Source organism: Tribolium castaneum, chromosome 1 (genome assembly GCF_031307605.1).
Source record: "Tribolium castaneum strain GA2 chromosome 1, icTriCast1.1, whole genome shotgun sequence".
NCBI lineage: Eukaryota > Metazoa > Arthropoda > Insecta > Coleoptera > Tenebrionidae > Tribolium > Tribolium castaneum.
Window position 1 is genome coordinate 25277233 of NC_087394.1, and position 18379 is coordinate 25295611.

Sequence of the window (18379 nt, forward strand, 5' to 3'; positions counted from 1 at the left end):
CGATAATAGATCTCAGCGCACTTACCTTTACATTCATGTACTTTCAAGAAAATCAGTTAATTTCAAACTCATTCCAACAACGTCTTATTAATTTTTTATACTTTCAGAACAATTTAAAGCCCTTACACTTGTATAAGATGGTTAGATTTTTCCGATTTTTGCCGAGAACTTGATCGGTGTTGGAAATTTTCCAAAAAAAAAAGTTTCCTTTTTTGTGAACTTCTTAGTTTTACTGTGGCATCAGAATATCTTGGGATCAATTTATTATGAATTCTTCTTCAAGTTGTTACCAATTGGTTCAGTGCCATCTGTCGTCCATTCTGCCGCATGTGTCACGTTTCCTGCTGGCTGGCAATGCGCGCGCTTTCCCTCCTTTCCTGCAGATTCCGCCATCAGCAGGAATCCTCAAATTCGAAACGTCGTGAGTGTTTCAGCATCGGCAATGATCCGACGCGTCCGACGTGCGCACAGCTGAGAGCTCTGGCTGGGCCGCGCTCGTCGCTCCATCTTGAGTAGAATATAGCTTGTGAAGGGTGAGTGTATAATTGTGCGACGAAAATCCGATGTTTATAGTTTAAAGTGTATAAAATTACTTCAAGAAATGTCTTCGAACAACCAGAAGCTATCGACCACGCAACGTATGATACAAGGTCAGTGATGTTATCGTCCGTAATCGGCGCTCCGCGCATTTCGTGTGCAGGATTGATTTTCTAGGCGCCATGACTATTGATTTCACTAATATTGTGACAGTTTTACGGCGAAAAAAAGCACAATTTCGTACAACAGAAGGCTAAGAACAAACAGTCGAAATACAAACGCTGCCAGCCGTCTAGGATTCGTTCGGGCTTGCCTTGCCATGCTGCGGTCGGTCGGTGTTCCTGATTTGGCTGCGTCTATTTAAATGTTTACACCGCTCTGCTACTTTAAGCCAATTCACAAAGATTTTTACTACATTTTAACACTTTCCAAGACTGTTGTATTCAAAGTCCAAGAGGGCTCTTATCAACGCAATGCGATACGCATTTTTTACTTCAACGTTTTATTTATTTACACTGAGGTACAATGCCGATGCTAAATTTACTGTCTTTGAGATATTTTAACGCAATCGTAAACACACACCTCACAATACGGAAATTTTCACGCTTGTTGTATAGATTTTTAACACAATACCCAATCGCTCCCTATCTGCACGGAAACTCACCAAAACTACACCTTCACCAAAAACTTTTTTCACCAATTGTACACAAAACACCACTGTTACCGACATGGTTTTCAAGCCGGAAAAACGCATTTCATCGAATTCGATAAGTGACAAAGATTCGTCTGTTCCGAAATTTGAAATTTTTGATGCCCCACTTGAGTCAAATTAATTGAATCTTGGCATTATTTGATAATTAGAAAGGTAATTAGCGAGCTTTGTTTGAATGGAGTACGTAGGCGTATCAGTATCACAAAGAAATTTACTTCTGCAAAGCAATTAAATCATTGACTGGTGAAATTTCCGACTTGTGTCACAAGCGCTTTTTCATTTTTCCCATTTGGATTTCTTTTATTGATGGCTTTCTTTATTTCTTCCTTCCTGGTTTTTATGTTTCGCTTCAACTCAGAGACAGGATTGTGCACAAGTGGCGAGGATCCACGAAAATATGCTAGCGAAAGACGAAAGGAAATTGACGAAATGTAAAAATATTGCGAGATTTTGACGATTAAAATAACTGGTCCCTTTAAAAATAAGTTCGTTGTATTATAGACTTGTCATATTTTTTAGAAAACATCCTTATGTCAACGCAGCGATAAATAAAGACAGAAACATGGATTTGCAAGATTTATAATTTATTAAATTTCACACTCAATTGCTTCAATGAAATAAATGCCAATTATTCTTGATCGTATTTCAATGTTTGAAAAGTTTTGAACTACTAGTTTTTTTTAGTATAGTGTTGGTTAATCAGTCGTATATCTTTAAGATTATTTTCTATATTTAGGAACTGCTGTTTTTATCAGTATTACGTGTCACTTGTAAATAAATAATTTTGATGCAGTCAACAAAATACGTAAATAAATTAGATAAAAACTGGCTAAACTGTGTCAACTGCTAATACATTTTTTGCCAGTTTTATTTGAAATGAATTGAATCGAAACTGTATTACGAAATTGGTGGTTCGGCAAGAAAGTGATAAATACTTCGTCTCTTGAGGATTCGCTGGAAAACGTCGCCAATGGCGTGTTTGAATAATAGTCACCTTGTCTTTAAGTATTTTTACTACATCTCAAAAACGGTAAAAATCACAGAAATCAGCGTTTGTTGCTATTTTTTTCTTCATTCATTTTTTCAAATTTTTTCTACAATTCCCTATAACAGCTAGTAACTAATTACAAATATACTTCATACATATTAATAAAATTAAGAAGACATGTTTCTTAGTGTGAGTAAGTAGTGTTTTGAATAAAAAATGATTAAAAAACTATTGCTAGCGTTTTGACGGACGGGACACTGCAAAAATTTTTAAATTTTAGTATTAGTAGAAGTAGTAGGAACTTATTACCAGTCAAACTGTTTGCAACCTACTACGATAAGAACACATTTTTAAAATTTGAAATACGAGCAGAAAAAAAAATATAAATTGATGATGGATGGAAAACAAAACAGACCTCACATTTTTATAGTTAACAATCGTTATAAAATTCTATTAATTTAAAAGTCACTAACTTCAACAATTATTTTTGAAGTAAAAGATGGAACTTGTTGAAACTTTTGAAACCACCAAACCGAAGAACAGCAATGTGTAACGATTTCTGATTAATTTACTTTTTGTTTACACATGACGGATGGGACAAAAAATCTTGTGTATGAAAATAACTCAAAAAATTATTCAGAGAGGTTTTAATTATTAAAGACTAACAATATCGAAATTTGACAGTGGAAATTAAAAATTACTGGTCTTGTTTAACAGCAAAATTTTAAAAGATGAAAAGTGTTATTACTAATCAATTTACTTATCGGTTTCCATTTTCTAAACTACCAGAAACTAGAAAAACACTTCAAAAATTATTCACTTCATTTCAATTATTATGTTATCGCCTACAAGGCAATGTATGTGCATTTTAGAACCCAATGAATTACTTCAATTTAAATGGTTATTCCCCCCCATTTTCAATTCACAACAAAAGAGCTCTTTTTGTCGCAAAGTAAATATAAACCGAATCGTATATTTTGAAAGAAACTTTACATAGTAAAATTATTTTGAACATTTTATTGTCAGGTAGCATTATTCCTGGAATGGCTGAATATTAATTATTTTTGGTCAGGTCAGGTCTGAGGTAAAATGGTCAAGTCAGTAACGACATATACAAATTCTGGAAAAAAACAGAGAAAAAAGTATTTAATAGCAAACACTGAGTTCTGTGCAATTATTAGTTTTTGAGATACAGTGGAAATATACAAGGTGTGTTAAAATGATTTTCATCTAGTCAGATTTAAAATTGATCTAGGTACTCGTACATGAAAAAAAGTGTGCGGCTTTCCTCTGTTGACTCCGCTATCAGTAAATGTCAATGTTATCAACATTGTTGTCAACTGATTAAAAGTTTCGTTAAAAAATAGGTAAGTAGAATCTACAGTCTTTAAGAAAACATTTTTATTATTATCGAAGCTTATTTTGAAGTAGTGAAGTGTAGAGTTATAAATGGTAAATGGTGGTAATATTGCATGTCTCATTGTCTTTCATAAGTTCTATAATGCGACAATTTTATTTTAGTTGAGAAATACACAGGGATTAGATGAAAATCGTTTTAACACACCTCGTACTTTCAGCACACTTACTTTGTATGTTGTAAAATTACTAAAAAAAATATTCCATTGGTTGTGGAGAAATATCTTACACAAAATGCTTCAGAAGAGATTGCTGATTTTTGTCAAAAAAACATTCTGTACAACTAATTGCCCCAAAAAGGGATTATAAAACCAAAATAAACTGCTTGTCTGTTTTCCTAACAATTAATTACATCAAATCAAATTTTGTACATTTCGAATTTTTATTAATATTCGGGCTCATTTGAATACAAGACATTGCTTATGAATTCAATTCAGTGTGGGTCAAATTAAGAAGTGATTACGGAATCCAGGCACACCCCACTGTTTTACCCAAACCAATTTGATTAGTCCGTTCTACTTATTGATTAATTAGCAGTATGAAACCTTCGTGATTTTTTGCTAATTAAGGATGGTCGTCGATGCGATATATGGGTTAAACCTGTTGTGTGCGGAAATCTAGTGTGAAACATCTACACCATAAACTAAAAACTTGAATTTTACAAAAAATTTTTTAGGTCAGTTTTGCGGTGTGTTCAAGGTGAAAACTAATAGCAATATTTGATCTGAAGATACGAATGTTTATTCGCCATGACATCGTTTAATAAGGCGGTAAAAATGCTTTCTACTAGTTTTATTATATTTGACTTCTTTAATTATTGTTACGCATCAAATATTTAATATTGGACTTGTACTTATAGATAATTTTGGCTCGAATGACACCTTAACACAAATACTATTAATGAAATGCAAAAATGTAACGGTTCTTAAATTAGCCTTGATCAAATCGAATAAATTTTTTGGTTGATCATTTCTATGTGACAGTGTAATTATCCGATAAATTAGAAAAGCTTTCAGTTTCTCGGCAGAAAATGTTGGAACTTTGTCAAAATTAAGTTGAGATAACACCGTTATGATTTTAAGTTTTTATTACCCTTATTTCCAAGCGGAGATTACAGGACGTATTTTCACCATTCTTCTCTCGCAAAGTGGAAATTTCTCTATTAATTGTTAATCAAGCAGTTCGGAGATATTTGATCTCGAGTTAAAAGAAATATATTGTATTGTCTTTAATTAAACACGTCGTTATTTGGTTAATTAGCAGTCAAACGGATGTGTGGTTGCAACCGCACTCAGCAAAGGGCGAAATTGTCGTGATTGGTTGTTTTACAATTTTGGAATTTCGCAGGAAGTATTAAATTTTATGTGTGTTTGTAACGTCAGTTCCAACAATAAAGGTTCAAGGTATGCGATTGTTGACCCTAGACAAATATAGCAAACATTACAGCTTGTTTCAAGTCACATACTTTGCTTATGTGTCTAGTATTGGTACCGAAATAACCAGAGTGGGCCTTTAAGTTGGGTTATTGCGGACCGTTTGTTCTCCACGGTTTGTTGAAAAGCCTAAATATAACTTGTCCACTTAGAAATGATCACAATATAGATTTTTCAGACAATTCCGTTTATTTTTTTGACACAGATATTTCGCAAATTCGTTTCGGATTATTAATAGTCTTTGTATAACACGCGACTCCTACGTCCACTTGAGAGTGCCAGGTGGTGCGAACTGTTAGCATTTTGGATTTTTGGCAGAGGTGGAGAGCAGGGATTATTAGAAACCACAATAAAAGAAATCAAAATGTTGCATCAAAAAAGCACATTATGTATACCGAAAAAAAAAAATAAATAAAATTCACTCACCCATGGCATCTGCTACTCCTTCTTCTTCATAAACGACCTACTAAAATTAAAGAAAAAGTAAATCAGTACAATGTGCCATGAAATTTGTTGAAAACATTGTAATTTTTTTGGAAGAATGTATTGCAGACTAACCCTTTAATCCGGATTGTTTCTTTCGTTACCCCCTGGAAGACCATTCATTGGAACACACTCGAAATTTCAAAAATCGCGCACCACTGTTAGTCTGTTAGCACTGAAAATTCACAACACGCACTGCTTACTGGAGTTTTCTGAAACAAAATAAATAAAATTAGAGAACATATCAATTGTGTAAGAATTTGAATGAGTTATTATAAAAAATGGGGAAAATTTAAACACTAGGTTATTTTATTAAACGCTTTTATTAAAGTACACCTCTTAAGAATGAATCGTAAACGCTAAGTAAACCAATAAAAATGCAATGTAAAAATATCTTATAATAATAATTGCTAGGAAAAATTATAAACGCTATTTTACCTAGCACAAAAAATAATCATCAAATAAATAATCATCATAATCAAAACAAAAAATAAATGGCAACGCCGTACAAGTACACCTATTTTTTTATGTTTATAATAGTTATTTTTTTAATTTGCAGCCATTTTGATGCTTTAATAGGCATTTTAAAGCACTCAACTTCATCAAGTGCGATGTCATAACAGTCATTATTTGACGGAACATTTTACGAAAATTTTTAGATTGGCAACAAGCAAATTCGGGTCCGTATTTTTGCGAATTTCACAAATTTCAGGGGGCATTCATGCAAGATTTCCTCCATTGTCATCCAGACACTTATTTTTTGACAAAAGTTTGATAAAACGAAAATTTTAAATCAATTTTTCACATTCAAAATTAAGATATTACCAACTATCACAAAAATACATAAATCGACTAAAATAACAATTTTTGTTTAAAAACGGCAAAAAGGTAAAGAATTCGTTCTTTAAGACTGGTCTTATGAAATTTGTTTTTTAACATAGTATTATTTAACGAGTTTGAGTGTAAATCGGACGTTTTATTTTACAAAACGAAAACGAGTTGAATACAACATTTTATTCTTCGAATTAAACTCAACAAGGCTTAGGGTCGATTTATAGAAGCGTCATTAAGTTAATTTGCAATTAAATGCGTCATTAACTGATCAGGTGACTAAATGGAACAAATTTGCGTTGTTAATTTTTAACAACGAATTAAATTTTAACAAAGCTTTCTATTAACATTGCTTTAAATCTTCTGTTAAAAAAAATTGACGTTTCGTATTGAGAAATGCCAAACAGTTGTCAAAACTGCCTAACACACGAGAAAATCGAAAATTTTGACAGTGTCGAGGAATAAAAACATTTATGTGCTTTCTGATCGATAAAAAATTAGGATGTGTCGTTCAATACCACTTAAAAAACTGTCAAATCTACTTCTTAAGTATACTTCAAAACAAAAGTTTTTATGTCAACTCTATCCATATTCAGGTCAAGGCTTTATTGATTTACCGAGTTTATGAATTTTTCATCAAGTGTTATTATTGCAATATTTGATCGGACATAAATGGCTGTTATTGATTCACAACTTTTATGCAAAGTGGAAATAATTGAAACAAACAAACAAGATTTGTTAAATCCTCTTGCAAAGTTTAAGCCGTTTGCGTCCTAATATTAACTAACCCAAGTTCGTTACTGCTTCTCCAATTGCATCTAAATCCTAGCAAGCAATTTCCTATTCCGATCCAACTAGCAATATGTAGCATTCGAAAATCTCTTTTCCGAGTCAAAATCGTTGAAAAATTTTGGGTGTTATTTTTGTTTTGTGCGTGTCAAATGTCACTTATGCTTTTAGATCACACAGATCTATAAATTCTAGCGGTTTCAACTAGTGATACAAGCGCGTAATAACGTAACGAGGGCTCCATTAGTGTTACGTGACACGTAAATTATACGTACAGGTAATTTAAGATCAAGAGTGTAAATTGAAACCCACGGAAACGCCTTCGATTCGAGTTTTCATTTACCGGAAAAATTAAGCTGCGACTCAAACGCTTTGTCTCGATTAAATTATTTTCTCATCTAGGTTTGGAAAATTGAGGAAATGAAGCGGTTTGCATTTTGTGCACGGCTCACATGACACACCATTTTATTAAGAGTTAAAAAAAAACGAAAAAGTACAGTCTTTTGTAGAATAAGTGAATTATACAGGTTGATTCTTTTATTAGAAACTTTGTAACTTTTAATGTTTTTTACAATTTTGTACATAGTTTAGTTACTTTGCATCAACTCTGCAACAATGGCTAGGGACATTTAACAGATTGGTATCGCTACCGTTGATATGGAAACGATATTTTTTTTATGAGAAGTGACAGTTCATGTTAATTTGATGATTGTTTGACCTGTCACTAACCCATAAGCAAAAAGAACTAAATTATCAAAAAATATATATTTTTAAGTTTTTTGGAGATATTCATTACAAAAAATATTGTACCTAACTTGTTTGTAAAGCAATTTCCAAACTCGTTAGGTAAATAACTATTAAAAAAAATAGACTATCAAAAGAGTTTTCCTTAATAGGGTTACGTCTAGAAGACTTTTTGATTCTTTGGTTAACGAATGAAAAAAAAATATTCACATATTGCAAAGGGTTCAAGGGCTGTGATACTTAAAATAAACCCCTGCAAATGAAAATTTTAACAAAAACAATTGACATATGTCGTAAAATGTGACAAATAAGTACTAACAATTTGGGTAAATTTTAGTCAAGGTGAATTCAAAATTGCATTAAAAATGTGTTTACTATGTCTTTAAAATTTCAAAGTTGGGGCCAATTTTCTGTAATTCCGGAACCTCAGCCATTCTGAAAATAATTTAGTTGAACTCAGAATGATCCATTTGGATCGTATACAAAATTTTAAAGCTCTGGCTATATTAGAAGTTTAATAGTTTCTAACGTAGACTCTAAAAGAATCACCTTGTATTTATATGATATATCGCACTCTTCAAATTCTCATTATTAAATTAATTAATTAATTATTCGCTAAATGAAAATCACTGATTTTACAACCAAGTACTTTATTCATTAGCTATTGATTGTAATTGTAATTCTTAGTACTGTGCAAATAAAACTAAAATGTAGATTTTGCATTTTCCGATACCGCTTGTTGCATTTCCATTTTTCAGCATTACGTTAAGACGAAAAGCTTTGAGTAAATTGGTGTGTTTGCTGTCGTCGCCCGTTTTAAATCCTTTGGTAACATCCCGACTTGTCCTCTCAGTGACATATGCATAAAGCATGGTAATTTGTAGCAGAGCGCACAAAACAAGCTTCTTATTTTGATTTTCTTTCCAATTGTTAAGCTGGTTTAATTTCGTCGAACGGATTATCGATCGGTTCTTTTCATCGTGTCTTTTGGTCGTTTTATGTGTAAAGACCATATTTTCTACTTCTCTATTGTGGTTTCCACCCTTTTTCCTTTATTAGTACTTAGTTTTACAAGATGCGATGTTTGTCGAGAAAACAAACGTCCTGCTGAATTGATTTACTTTGGAAGCAAGGGCGATTTTTCTCGTGTAATTTTTGTTAATTTGCTTGGTTGTTTTTATTCTCCAAAAAACCATCTCGCTGTATCATTTGTTAAAAGCGCTGTTCCACATTGAAGCCACTTCTGAATGCTAGTCACAGTTCAGACTTTCAGGGAGACGCCCCATTGCCGCCGGCGGGCCTGACGCTAATACCAAACGTCGACTGATCTTGATATCTAATACTGGAAGAGCAATTACTGTTTTCGGCTTAGATTACGCCCTATTTGAGCGCTTTCACTTTGCTCACGTTTGCTGCTTGGAAATTAATTCAGGCCTCTGTTGCAAAAACAGGGCGAGCAAAAAAACAATTTTTCTCTCGACGTATTAATGTTTCAGATATTGACAAATACATTTTTCATTTCGGTGAACAGAATGGAACACTTACAGATTCGGCAAATGGAAGACATATTTACCGTTTCAAATAAATATCGACGTTTTTCGTTTAACTCGATTGTGATATTGTGACAGCAAAATGTTGGATAATATTTTTAATAGGGATTTTTTTTTGTTCCAGGTGAGTCCTGATTTGCCTGGATTAGTCGTGAGTTTGCATGAGATTAATTTTTTTTTCGTACTTTTCCTTCACGTACTCAAAAATTCGCTAACGATAATAAATGTCAACATTTGGTACGGATAAATCGTTTATTTTCAAAACAGAATAACACAAGAGCTTGAAATAGAACCTGGCTGGATCGCAAAAACTGTTTTCGGTGGACGTAATTATCATTGATCAATCGTCTGTATCCTCTGCTTGAAAATTTTATTCCTAATTTAATTATATGATTTTCGAAAGCAGTCGGTTTTCTTCATTCAAACACTTTTTCGATAAATTGATTTCACTGTGTATGTTATACCTACATATTTTATTAGATTTATCGATTCTTTTTGGTACAGTTTGTTTTTGTTGGAAACCCACATTGATCCCATTTTACAATTAGCATTTTACCAAATTTTCGTTATCAATCGATGACAATGCAAACGTAATTTGTATTATCACCACATTTAGGGTCATTGTCACTCTTGTCACAGAGAAATGATAAGAAAAATTCATTTCTCAATAAATATTTCAACTTTTTCATATCAACATATACAGAGTGAGTCCGCTAAAAGTAAATATATTTTTACTGTAGGTACTTCAAAAATTAGTAATATACTTATTACAAGGAGTTACCGAAAAAGGTAAAAAAATTCACATATTAAATTCTCATTTCTTTATAATAGTTTTTGAGATAGTACTGTAATACTAATACTACTACTACTACTAATATACTACTTTTGGCAGACTTATCTATATCGGGTGTTTTAATTTAGTATCCGCCCTTTTGTAACTTTTTTTATTAAACTATATAAACTATATACCTACTATGTATTCCTGAATGAATTGTCAACAAAATCAATTGGATAAAATCATCAGTTTACTTTTACGCTGACATATTTCAAAATAGTAACTGTCAGCTTTTTTTCAATTCAATGAAAATTGATTTTTTATTTCTTTTGGTGTTTTAGATATTTGAGAATGTCTTGTATGTCATGCCTTATTCAAACTGGCCTGTGATGTTGAATTTTTGGCAAAACTGAAATGGTGTATATTTATGATACTTATGACACTTTTAACGTCGTCTAACTCTATATAACAAATAAAAAATCGAGTGCAAATATCGTAGTTCTGTGAAGCAAGCGTCACTCCCCAAAAATGAATGACAGTAATTGACTATAAGAGAATGACGTTTGAATTTAACAGTCATTGTTGCTAAATGTGTGACCTACTTAACACTTAACCGAAAACAGAGACAGAAATAATGCACTTTCCATTGTTGCCAACCTAACTTCAAAATCGTAGACTACTTTAAGGAAAACATGTTGTTTTCACTCTGCTTCATTTTAATAACAGGACGCGTATTCTATTTGATCGTTAAACTGTTGAATTTTTGGACTTGTTGTTATTTATTTAAAACATGTAGTTGCAAAAAAGCGCTTTGAACTGCGAGTAAAAACTTTTATTGTCTAAATTGAACTTTATATACTTTGAAACTCTGCCAATTCTACACAAGCCATAAGTAAGTAATTTGTAAATTAAATTTAGATTCGAGATCATCTCATCTTTTTTTCATATTACCATTACAATCTAATAAATATCAACAATGATATTTATCGATAGTTTAAGTACATTTAGAGCTTCTGGTTTAATTATTTGACATTTTTACGGCTCTAGATTAGGTTTTATGGCTTTTCTACTAATCTGTTTCAATTTAGGTGAATTTAATATCAAGGTACTTGAGAAACTTTATTCCCAATTTTTGTGACTTACTGGAAAATAAAATCCAAACATTGTTTTGGCACAATCGTAGTCAAAAGTCATGTAAATGAAAAAGAAACACGTTTAAAAAATTTTGCAACTTTTGGCAGTCAGTCCACGATTGCATCCTATTATTCTGTAAATAAATGACAATCCATTTGTTCAGATTACTCAATCTGTTGTCGTGTCATTTATAATTAAAAAAGTTTTCAAGCGCTTGAACACAATTAGCGTTTACCTAATGATATGTTGTGGTAGGTTGTCGTTTTATTTATTTATTTTCGCCGATTTTTGTCACGAAATTTCTCCGTCGTCTCAATTTCGATATTTTTGGTGTTGACATAAACCGAGTTAAAATTTAATTAATTTTCATGCCTGGAAGTGATATTTTAATATCAACTAAGCGCTTTACAGTTCCAGTTCAATGGAACGAAGCGTTCCTTCGGTCCTTTGATGATAAAATTTGCGTATGCTTATCGATTAAATCGTATATAGACAGTCGATGTTCATTCATATCTGTCACGTGAGAAATTTATTTGCCCACTCGGCGACGAGAAACTCAAGTAAAAATAGCGAGGCATTGACTTGGTAATTCGTCTTAATTAAATCATTACAAGTGGAAAAATTCAAATTACTTGTTAGTCGTAATCGAATTAATTCGCTCGCTACGCTTTGTCACACCTCTAATAACTAGGCGCAATTTATGATTCGCCTAGTTTTGTTGTATAAGGTAACCTGGCATAGGTGTAAGGTTATCAAGGCAGTTTGCTTCGTAATTAGATGTATGATAAATAAGATACACGTTTTTTATTTTGATAAATTGCGTAATTACACGCATTAAATAACTTGTAGTTTCTAAAATGATCGTAAAAAGGTGGAGTGAAGTATCTAGGATGGGAAAGTAGGCCCACAAATTAATTCAAATCGATGGTATAAATTAGCAAGTAAAAATTTGCTACACTTAAGGTGTGTCAAAAGCACGACTCTTGGAGCTTTCTCGCCTCTCTAATTGGGGTCTTTAAGTACTGCAGATCATAATGAATATCGCAGGTTATGGATTAGAGAAATTGCGAGAAAAGAGGACCTGCGCAATTAATAAACCGATGGTCTGTGGCTACTGCAGCCGGTCTTATTTATTGCCAATAAATTTTAATAATATTTGACGGGCTTTGTTTTGCTCGACAAACTTTGCAAATAAATTTTATATCATGAATTTTTATGATGTCTTAAAATGATTCAGCATTACCACGTAGGAGAGAATTTTATTAAATAATTATTCAAAATGCAATGATTTGGAGTTAATTTATTTGTCAGCGCTATAGTTTTTTATTTTGTAATCAATAAATCGACATTTAGTTACAAGTTTTTTGCTTCCGAATTAATTAACGACGAAACTAAATGAATCTACTTAAATATTTGATGTCAAATGAAGCAGATTATAAAACTTTAAGACTGAAGCATTCGATTCAGAACAAAAACAACCTGAAAGCAAGCTGTCCGCTGTCAGTTCAATTAAAAATGCACTTTTTAATTAAGCCCAATAAATTATTCCATCGATTCTTTCCATTTATTTTCTTTCGTTTCGGCACCATATCTGGTTACAAACCCGAATAAAAAGAATCTCGTCCGACACAATTTTGCTTGTTAATTCATCATCCTCTTATCTGCAAGCCGACAAAAGGAATTCAACAAGTCATTGATTTCGTACACGTTTTCTTTTTTATTATCGCAAATAACTAGAAAACTTTTACAATTATTAATACTGATTTCAAGTGGCGGTTTTCCAGATCTGATGAGATTGAAAATGCACTTCGTTCCATAATAGAGAGGACGTTGTAATGGCGAAATTAAGCACGCTGCAGAAACGCAATCATGATGGTTTTATTGCTCTGCCGAAGGCCACTTTGACGGTGGAGCGAAAACTGAATTTTCAAAAACAAAGAATATTTTGTGGCACTTTATATTGTGATGTAATGTTAATCGCGTGTCGCCATATACCACTACTTATTTATGATTTAAAGTTTCCTGCTATTACACAAATACCATAAATAACAATGTTAAGACACTCAATGCTATCAAATGCACACATTTTACCATTGCGTTTTATTTTTAGTACCATTTATTTCTTTTTACAACAAATGGCGACAAAAGGTAAAGTCTGTTCCAAATTGCTGCCACAATCCACTTGGTGTCTTCACTTGATAAGCAATAGTTGACTGTCAAAATAAGATATTTCGATTATTATTTACTGTTGCCAAGCAAATGAATTATAAAACGTTCACGACGCTTACTTGATTCGCGAGGATCTGATTTGACTTAAAAGTATATTTTATTGTATGTCAAAAACATAACAATCACACAGCAATAGAAAAAATTAAAAATATTGACATCAAAAAATATACAAGGTGTGCTAGAATGATTTTCATCTGGCCGCTTGTGAATTTCTTAGTAAAATCAGGGTGTCACCAGCCTGATATCTTAGTTATCTGCCAACGGATTTTTATGAAGTGTAAAACATAGTTATCTATATTAGAAGGTAAAGATTAAAATCCAATTAATGCACCAACTCAAGTCTTAAAAACGTAATTTTTACATGCATTTTTAAATGTTCAATCATTTATGATTATATTAAAAAAATCATCGTCAGTAAAAAATCGTGTAAGAAAAAATTCGTTCTTAAAAATAACAATTTTTAATTTGTTAAACGTGGGTACAGATGCAAGAGCGTAGATCCCTTTGAAACAGATGAGCATTCTAACTGTACCACTGCATTTTGGTCACTCCTGCTCCCACAAACGTAAAGTGTCACGCAAGTGACATTTGACATTTATATCTCACCCTTACAAAGTAAAAAAAAGTTATTTTTGAGTTATTCGTTATAACGGATGCTTTAATTTTTTCATAAAAAAATGAAACATGGAACAAATAAAAAATTCTAGACTCTTGAACGCTCAGGATTTGGAAAATATTTCGACCACTACTGGTTGAATTCTCTTCAAAAGCTTGAATTATAGTCCGAACTGTTTCTTTGTTTCCAGTGACGTGTTTTGTTCACACTCGATTTAGTTCACATATGCTTCCTGTGCAATTTCAAAAAGATGAAAATCATTTTAATACACCCCACCTATTCTAAAAAAAATTTGAACAAATTCACATTCGTGGAGAAAAAAGGTGTTTAATAGTAAACGTTCATGTCTACGTCTTTGTTACTATTGTTATGATACGATAAAAAATGTTTTTGGCACCACCCTGTATACACAGCTACAAACAATGTTTGAATTTGATTTTAGTCCGATTGGAAGTAAAAGATGGTAAAACAAATATTTTTAAAGTTGGACTTGATAGCGTGTCAATTCAAACAATAATTCGGATAATTTGTTTGTGTTCTTTTTATTTTTACTTTAATATTGATTTAGATGTGTGTACTTTTTCGCTATTAACGGAAAAAATATATAAAAAGAAAGGTACGATTGCAGCGTTTTATTTCAAAATCATATTTGAGTTGTAATAAGAAATGGTGATAAATTGCTTTCACAAGGTCACAAATCTGTTTTTCGACTTTATAATAGCTCAAATTTTTGAGAAATTACACGTTTCGGAAGTTTTTACGATTAATTTTCATGCTTGAGCGCGTTTAATGTTGGAAAACAGCATCGAAATTATTTCGAGAAATAGTAAAATGTTGTCTTCGGTACCAATAACAAATTGATTCATATGCAAATGGTAATTTTTGTGATGGAATCATTCCACGTTTTAATTCAGTGCGTCCCTCAGAGGAAATAAGTCAATTTCACGGAGCTTTCGGTATTCGGAGTCAGAATGTGGAAAAACGTAAGGTTCGTTGTCTGAAAATTCACTCCAGGGAGTACGAATATTCCTCGAGATGCTGCAAAGTTCTTGACGTATGAAAGAAATGTTACGAGGGATCCCGGGGCGCAAACTGTGCGAGCCTACTGAGGCCCAAAAAAATTAGCTTTCTTTTTGTTTAACAATTGGGCGCCTAGAATTTGTTATTTGATGAAAATGAAATGAGTTTTTGGGAGTTTGGTTCTTGCAATTGAAGTCTAATCGTTTTTCGTTTTTGTGTTTCAGCTGTCCCGTTTCCACCGAGTCATAAGTTGACAGTGGCCGAAGTGTTTGACCAGCGGACAGCAAAACCGCGACCGGACGTGTTAAAGCAGCACTTTATATTGGAGGGTCGAATCGATGAAGCAGCAGCTCTCCGAATCATCAATGAAGGCGCACAACTCCTACGCGCCGAAAAGACGATGATAGATATAGAAGCTCCCGTCACAGGTCAGTCCACATAAACAACACAATCATTCCGTTTTCAAATCATCATCAGACACCAGACGAAATAATCTCTTTTTCAAATCATCGCCAATTGATTATTTATTTACACAGCGGACTATGAACGCGCAACCTTGACCTCGAAAACGAGATTTATTTTAAGTAGACGACGGCTACACGATGATGGAATACTGATTTTCGAACATCTTCAAGTAGCTAAAGACATAATTAAAGCCCCAATTTTTATACATTATTCATATTGGAAAAAAGGGGGAACCGGCGCCTCCACCATTTTTACACGCATCAACTCAATTTCTGCTCACAGGGTGCTGTTGTGTGTATTATAATGTCAAGACATTAAGTTGGCAACATTGAGTTATTGGCATTCGAGATTTTTATACAGAGTGAGTTCAAAATAATTCTTTCATTTTTGAAAAATGAACTTATCATTTTAATTGCGCTCAATTTTCACCGAACTGGATCAGTTACTGCGGCCAATATGGCGGCGTAATGAAATGGTTCGTCCACATTCAAAATAAGTAGCTCAGATGTAAGGGCCTAATTTTACGATAAAACGTCATGGTGCCGCCATATTGTCCGTTATGACTGATCCAATCACTAATTTTAAGACATGGGAAAAATACAGGATGTTTTACACAACTTTACCCAAATATACAAAAGTCTCAAAACACTGTATACAAAATACGCATTTAAAAAAACACGTCTTACTGTAAATTCTTTATATTCGGCCTGTGTAGGTCGGTGTTTAAATGAGCACAATAGTTTCTAGTTAGTAATTTCTAGTGAGAAATTTGTAAGAGTGTCTATAAAAATAGGTTGGAAGCACTGGAAGTTTTTAAAATCTGTTAATTATTCACTTAAATTAAATTTGTCAAGTTGTGAAACATGGTCCACAAACAGGGTTAATACTTCGTTTTATTTAATAAAAAAATCTCTAGTTCAGTTCAGTTCCTTACTGTGCTTGTGCTAAGTATCATATTTTGAAAATGAATTAATACTACCAATTGGTACACTAAAAAAAACTAGGCAGGGCGTAGCAACGTAACAGCTTGCAGCTAGACGTTATACAAGTGAAATCTTTATAGTTATTTAATTTTTGGAAACCCATGGCAGCAACTGTTTCATTAATTGCACAGTTAATAGTCGTAAATTTTTTTCAGATGTGCATTTTTCTCAAGAGATGGAATGAATATGATGCTTATTAACTAACTAAAAATGTTGAAATTTTTTGCCGTGGTGAAGTTAACAATCTAGAGAAGATTTTTCAAAATTTGTAATCGAGTTCGTCTCGAAATATGTATTGCTGATTCCATTATGTGAAACGCCCTGTATACTTTTAGCAGGCTCATCTATTCTAGAAAAAATTTAAAAAAATTTACATGCAAAGAAAAGAAATTATTTAGGAACAAAAGCTCATTATTTGTTCAAATACAATAAAAATATAGTAGTTTTAGCAGACTCACCGTATATACACATGGGTACAATTTTTTTTTTAATTTCATACTTTCCTATCGAAAGTAAAAGCTGACACAACGAAAATAACGAAAATTCAAAATTGGATTTCAGAATAATTTGGTTAATGTTTTTGTGTTTTTTTTTACATTTACTTTGATAATGATTCTGGAGGTGTATACTTTTTCACGGTTAACGAAAAAGAAATAGAAGATAGATAAGATACGATTTTAGCTTCTTATCTCAAAATCTTATTCTAGTTATTTGAGTGATGATAAGAAATTGTGTTTAAATTGTTTACGCGAAGTTACAAATTTTTATACATTATTCGTATAAAACCGGCGCCTCCACCATTTTTACACACATGAACACAATTTCTGACCACAGGGTGATGTGTGTATATCTAGACGTTAAGTTGGCAACTGATTCTTCCTAATGTAAGAAACTAGCTGTATACACGCACAATTGCTAAATAATTCATTAAATGAGGAACTAACGGGACAAATTCTACCGGGTGACCATAAAAAATTGTGTCAAAAAATATAAGTACTATTGGCAACAATGAGTTAAATTCATTCCTGATAGTTTGTTATATGCAGCCATTTCATATGACGGATTTTAATTGAGTATAAAATTTTGTCATTTAAATTTGATGGTCAAGGTTGCCAAATTAAGATTTTAAATTTGTCACTCACCTAACGACAAGAAACACACTTTAATGATCGCCCGGTACATTTCACTGTTGCCAATTTAAAATTTCGGCATTGTGGTCTACTTTAGGTAAAAATTCATAATAGTGTGCAATTTAGTTGCCAACATAATTTCTAAGTCACTGGCCCTTTGGATCAGAAAATTAATTGAACTCATGGTGCAAGCTCTACCTGTATGAGCGTATGATTAAATGAAACTATTACGTATTGATTTTCACGTTACACGTTTCAACTAGCCAACAAAATAAATACACAATCGTCGAACAAGTAAATTTAAATGCTTTAAACTGAAAATTTTCCATTAATCAATACGGGTATTTAATGTCTTTGGCTTATTTTTAATATTGAATAAAATTTAAAAAATGCTCTTGCTAAGTCAGTGGTGTAAGAAACGAATTCATTAATTCCCAATTCTCTTGCAATGGCCTGCAATATTTGATCGGAGCTTATTTAAAAGTAAGTTGCTCTTCAGTCGCAAAAATTTCTAATATTCCGGGTTTGACTCGTTTAATTACTC

General features: G+C 32.5%; 1 protein-coding gene across 4 annotated transcripts in view; it reads left to right on the top strand.

The window, feature by feature from the left end:
• The first annotated feature begins 408 nt into the window (after window positions 1-408).
• Window positions 409-18379, top strand: part of LOC657135 (serine/threonine-protein phosphatase 2B catalytic subunit 2) — a 55915-nt gene continuing 37944 nt past the window's right edge. For 2 of the 4 annotated variants that reach the window (XM_008201302.3, XM_008201303.3), the window contains exons 1-2: window positions 457-650; window positions 15482-15685. In XM_008201302.3, the coding sequence (XP_008199524.1) occupies window positions 602-650; window positions 15482-15685 (253 nt within the window). In that variant the 5' untranslated portion in view covers window positions 457-601. Of the gene's footprint in view, window positions 651-15481; window positions 15686-18379 lie in introns of all 4 variants that reach the window. The other 2 variants (XM_064359741.1, XM_015977999.2) reach the window with 2 other exon arrangements.